Source organism: Odocoileus virginianus, chromosome 23, assembly GCF_023699985.2.
Source record: "Odocoileus virginianus isolate 20LAN1187 ecotype Illinois chromosome 23, Ovbor_1.2, whole genome shotgun sequence".
Classification (NCBI taxonomy): Eukaryota; Metazoa; Chordata; class Mammalia; order Artiodactyla; family Cervidae; genus Odocoileus; species Odocoileus virginianus.
In genome coordinates this window covers 48,626,557-48,632,556 of record NC_069696.1, presented here as the reverse complement: position 1 = coordinate 48,632,556, position 6,000 = coordinate 48,626,557, and the positions used below count along the sequence as shown (strand labels likewise).

Below are 6,000 nucleotides of genomic sequence, written 5' to 3'. Positions count from 1 at the left end.
ACCCCAGGAGTTGGTGATGGACAGGGAAGCCTGGCATGCTGCAGTCCATGGGGTCACAAAGAGTTGGATATGACTGAAAGACTGAACTGGACTGGACTCTAGTCTGTCAGGCTCCTCAAGTCACTGGGATTCTCCAGGCAAGAATACTAGAGTGTGTTGCCATTTCCTTCTCCAGGGAGATCTTTCAGACTCAGGCATCAAACCCACATCACCTGCATTGCAGGCAGATTCTTTACCACTGAGCCAGGTGGCAACCCATGTCTAAGTGTATGTACCTTTAAATGTAAATGATTGCAGATTGGTTGACTTTCAAAAATGCAGCTTAATAGTATTCAGTGGAATCTTCTAATTCCATGGAGCTTAACCATTTTTAATTCTGTATGTTCTTGGACCACCAAATCTATAAGTACCTAGTTGACAGTACTTTGGTCAGTATAAAGCTTATGGGAGGGAGTTTATATTTATAGGCTGGGTTGCAGTGAACCAGGATCTGGGGTAACAGGATTCACACTGGGTGTCTTAAGATATATGCAAGCACAAGGCAATAGAGTGAATGGGAAATTATGAATAGGACGGCAAGCAAGCATGAAATGCACAACAAAACCAAAGTCGATAGGTCAGAAAATTGGAATCCAGATAAGAACCGGAGACTAAGAAAGGCAATACAAGCAGCCAGTGGCCAGGAACTATAGATAACAATCAAAAAGGCCTAAGAATAGATGTGTAGTATCAAGAAGACCTTGATTATTGGGTCCATGTTCTGTCCCAAACAGGATGCTTCTTGATTACCGCCCTCTTGAGCATGAATCAATTCCAAGATTACTATGTGCCCTGGGCTGATAGGGGTTGATGAGAAGCAAAGATTTAGATAGCATAAACCCACTATTTCCTTGCTCCCTAAAAACAGAGTGTGATAGGAGGAAGAAAGGTCTTTTTTAATATCAATTATGATTTCAGCAAACTCTAAAACATGCTAGCACCAAATGCATGGGAAATATTTTTAACAATGCCCTAATTTAAGAATATTCTTTTAACCATCAAGCACATGTTATATGTATGTATTAGCTTTTCAGCACATATGTAGTGACAACTTTCACAACTACAGCTTCACTGAAATAAAAGAGAGAGGGAAATGCTGATGCTGAAACTTTAACCTCCAGTGTTGCATCAATTAATGAGTGTAGAAAGTTAAAAAAAAAAAAAAAAAGAAAAGTCAGGGCTTAGCTTAAACAAAATGATCCCCCAAAGTTCCCTCCAAAGTACTCATTATAGACGAAAAAAAAAAATCTAAAACCTGATTCAAGTATTTTAGAAGACATAAAACTGGGACACTGCTTAAGATCATTTAACGTCACAGCTGCTTCACAAACGAGTTCCATTGATCTTGCTGCTTTGATCTGTGCCATTCAATTCAATATGGTTGAAGGCAGGATTATCAGTTCCACCATCTTCTACTGGATGAGATTTATAGCTTAAAACTTGCTTCTTCTAAAAGAAAATGTTAACATGATGATTAGAGAAAAGAAACTGTTTATTCAACTCAATAATTATCACTACTACTTTTCTTTCTCTAAATCTTATTCACAGTCTACTGAAGCAGAGATAAACAACAGAAATAAATCATTTTAAAGAGGAAGGCAAATACCTTCCTTGTCCATCAGAGTTCCAAAGAGAGTCTGAGGACTAACGAGTATTCTATCCTGGTGATAAAAACAGTCTTAAGAATTTAAGGAAAAAGAAAGCCAACTCACTTTCTTAAAAATGTCAAAATTAGATAAAAAGTCCTCTTTGGTTAGTAGGAATCTGCAGTCTATGTTTTGTTTTCTTCCTCCTGAAAAACAGACATTATTTACATCGTTAAAAGGATATCTGTAACTACCCAGTGAAGGACCATCATACACACATTTAACTTGAGCACATTCACTTCTATGCACTTACAAAATACAAAGAGTCTTTTAAATAGTGCTGGAGACTTAGCCTACCCTTTATCTCCCTTCAGTCAGTCCCAGACTCTGCAAGCCTCTCACTGGGATCAATATGAGTCTACTGTTTAAAGATAAATGAGATGGCTCTTAAATGTAAGCCAACTGCCTCATCCAGTATCAGCTAGGGAAGAGTCATCTGGCCCAATACTGGTAGGAAAACTGGTTTAAAAGCATTCTTCATGTTCTACCAATAAAATATCAAACCATCTACCTCTGCTTAAGACAGCAGAGTTTCCCTACCTTAATCTGGTGGTTATGAATGTATGAAGAAATGTAGGAAACTGTGAATAGTTGGATAAACTATTCAAATGAAAACCAATATGGTTATCAGAATCAAAGCATTTAAGGGAGGGAAAAGGAGCAAAGAGAGTATTATGACACTCCCATTTTTTAAGGAAAAAATGAGTTGAAAAAGACCAAAAGTCAAATAGTAAAAGGAGATGTTTGTTCCAGATCTGAATGGTTGGGTTACTGGTGAGAAAAGTTTAAAATCTGTCTTAAAATATACCACAACAGATAAGAGAGTAAACCTCCCATGCTGGGAATTTTACTTAGGAGAAATACCACAGTTCTTTTTGAAAAGAAAGATAAGAGTTTAAACAACTGTTTGTGAGGTAACAGATATCTACAAACTTTATTATAAAATTACAATAATTATAGATTGTAATGTCTATAATAATGACAAGTATATAATGTTAATATAATCATTAATCTGTTATAATAATGTCATTATTAATATAATTTTAATTATAAATGCAAGTACCAAAGAAGTCTCAAAGACAGTGCTATCCAGATGCCAAAAAATCAATGAGAGGCGGTAGAATTCTACAAAGTGGGCACCATGCTGGCAGATTTGTAGCATAGAGCAGACATCACACATACTTGGATAAAGTGTAGGATTTCTGACTGATTACAACACATTTGATAAAGAAAGCAGTGGCGCTTCCTGCCCCTGGTTTGGCTGCTGTGGATGTGTACATGTGAGGGAACACAGGAAATTAGGGAGCCCAGCTTTTCTCCCCAACTCCACACTCCCGCTCTGCTCCAAACCACCATGACTGCTCACCTGGATAAGGGCAATAGCCTCACCCACCCTGCTTTCCTTACACACTACTCTCAAAACTGGATCCGCACGCTCCTTTGAAAATTATTGGAAAAGTCATTATAAAAATATCCCAGGTAGTAGATCTAAAAGACATAGAGATGGAAAATAGAGAGAAGAGATAAGAAAATCAGAGGGGCTGTCCAAGTTTAAAACATTTGACTCACTGGAGCTTCCAGAAAGAGAAAATCGAAAATGGCAGGAAATCACAAAAGAAATCATATAGGAAAGTTCCCTGGAACTGAAGGATATATGTCTTCAGACCCTCCTGAGGGTTTAGGGCAGGACAGTCATTGTGAAATGGGTCACATGTAAACGGCCAGTGTATGACAGGGCACTGGTGTTCTGAACAGCAACAAGACAAGTCGAAGAAAAGTAAGACAGGCTCCAGGAACAAGAAAGTTACTCTCAACCTAGGATTCTCTACTCACATTATCAACAGTTACCAAGCAGATATGCAATGTTTCCAAGATCTCTTGTCCATCCTTTCTCAAGAGCATGCTATAGAATATACTCCATTCAGTTAAGGGAGTAAACAAGAATTAGGAGAAATGGGATTCAGGCAGCAAAGCATCCAACAGAGGAAGGAGACCGAGGGAATTCACAGAACGAGGACAGAGTGAATTCCCAGGATAATGGTTCTACAGCAATCCCAGAGAGCAGGGTATACCACATGTATTATTGGTTTGATTTTATTTAAAACGTATTTTTTTTAAGTTTACAGACATCTGAAAAAAGCCTTCACACTATGTTTATATATAAAGACCATAATTAGATATAAAGACTTCTCCTTACATGTACACATATCTTCTTTCCAGTTTACAAAGAGTTGGTGCAGGACAATGAGAATATCATGGCACAGGGCTATTATAATGGTATGTATAAAACTCCAGCATTGTAATAGCTACACACAAGCATTTTATTTTTATCTTACAGCAACCTGTGAGATAGGCAGGTCAATTACTATTACCCTCATCTTATACATAAGATAGCTAAGCCTCAGTAGCTTTGGAGCAGCTCTACAGACTTAGAGCTATAAGTTCATGCAGCTGGTAAACGGCATAACAGATTCAAACTGAGATGGGTCTTCTGTTTTCAAGACTAGGCCCTAAAATTTCCCATGAGTAAAATGGAACAAATAATTGAGCTAATAGTATTTTACTATTTTATACAGTAAAACAACATAAATAGCTATAAAACAGATATAGTAAAAACTAATACAGAGGTAAATATAGCAAGACTAAATATAGCAATACTGATACTAAATACATCAGTAGTAATGTTACCTGTTGATACACTGAGAAGCATCCCCACAAACAACGTTACCAAAGTTCCAACAGTGCTGAAGTATAGATATGACAAGGAATACCAGTTATCCATCAGCGGAGTCCTAAGAAAGGACAAAAGCATAACTGTAAGGTTTCACGCATGCCACTAAGTAACCAAGAGTATGCATCAGTAAGCCTCATGGCAAAGTCAGAGCACAATACTTAATCATGTTTCTAATGTCCAAATGTGCTGTCCCAATTTTACCTTATTGGGTCAGAAATTAAGTGTGACCTAACCTTGATCTCATACTATAAAACCAACGTCCATGTTTATTCATTCTGTTCATTTATTCATTCATTATTCATTCCCCTCTGCTTTGTGTTCCAGGCACTGTTCTTGTCACTGAAAAGTCTGCCATTGAGAAGGTGGACAAGGGGGTTCCTGCCCTCAGGAAGTTTACATTCTAAACGAGATGTGTATACACGTAAATCCAAGGCTAATTCATTTCAATGTATGACAAAAACTACTGTAATGATGTAAAGTAATTAGCCTCCAACTAATAAAAATAGAAAAAAAAAGATAAAAAAAAATAAAAACAAATCAACGTTAATTCATGATTAAAGTTCAGATAATAGAAATAGAAGGTAATATCCTCAATATTTTTGTGTTTGCACTGATTAAATGTTGGCAATACAAAAAAAATGTTGGCAATACTAAAATTTGGCATGTAGAAGAAAATTAGATTTGGAGGGAAAAATCATTTGTTTGATTTCTAATATATCTAACATATCTGAAAAAAATAAATAAATAAATAAACGAGATGTGTAGTGATTAAGTAAACAAATTAATAAACATAATAATTCTCATTTTGATTGTAGAGAAGAAAGCATTTAAATGAGACATTAATATCAAAATGAGAAATTAATGTCAAAGATACTTTAAAAATTCCATGAATTTTGGAAATCAAATGTCCACTTTTAAATGATGTCTCCTGGCAATCTTGATTCCAGCTTGTGATTCATCCAGCTGGGCATTTTAGGTGTAAAATATAGTGATCCACAATTTTTTAAGATTATATTCCATTTACAGTTATTATAAAATATTGGCTATACATACTATGTTGTACTTATGTCCTTGTAGCTTATTTTATACCTAATAGTTTTTACCTCTTAATCCCTTGCCCCTATATTGCCCCTCCCCACTTCTCTGCCTCTTTGTTATCTTTATTATTTTGTTATTTTTTTTTAGATTCCACATATAAGAGATATCATATAGTATTTGTGTTTGTCTGACTTATTTCACTTATATTTCCAGCAGTGTGGGTAGACCTGGAAGGCACATTGTAGTATTTTAAGTGGAGAAGTGACATGATCTGATATGCTTCTAAAACAACTGCTCTAGGATTCCACATTCAGCTTTGATAGACCCATCATCCAGCCAAAAGTAATATTTGAAAATTTGGAGATGGGATGAGTCAGGTTTTTGTAGACCTCAGAGAGATCATGGCAATTAGAACTTAAGGGGTCAAGATCCCAGAAAGAAGGGAAACATAGAGGTTAGCTAGTGAACTTAAGATAATGTGATATATTGGGCCAAAGACAGACAAAACAGAACAGAATAGAAAATCAAAAAACTGACCCACAA

At 36.1% G+C, this 6,000-nt stretch overlaps 1 protein-coding gene across 1 annotated transcript in view; it reads right to left on the bottom strand.

Annotated features, from left to right (window-relative positions):
* Nucleotides 1-1,042: 1,042 nt before the first annotated feature.
* The window catches only part of SLC5A8 (solute carrier family 5 member 8), a 57,305-nt gene continuing 52,347 nt past the window's right edge, over nucleotides 1,043-6,000 (bottom strand). Inside the window, exons 13-15 of the mRNA XM_020881155.2 lie at nucleotides 4,374-4,477; nucleotides 1,752-1,831; nucleotides 1,043-1,488 (exon numbers count right to left, since the gene is read on the bottom strand). Coding sequence (XP_020736814.2) covers nucleotides 1,363-1,488; nucleotides 1,752-1,831; nucleotides 4,374-4,477 — 310 coding nt within the window. The 3' untranslated portion in view covers nucleotides 1,043-1,362. The remainder of the gene's footprint in view (nucleotides 1,489-1,751; nucleotides 1,832-4,373; nucleotides 4,478-6,000) is intronic.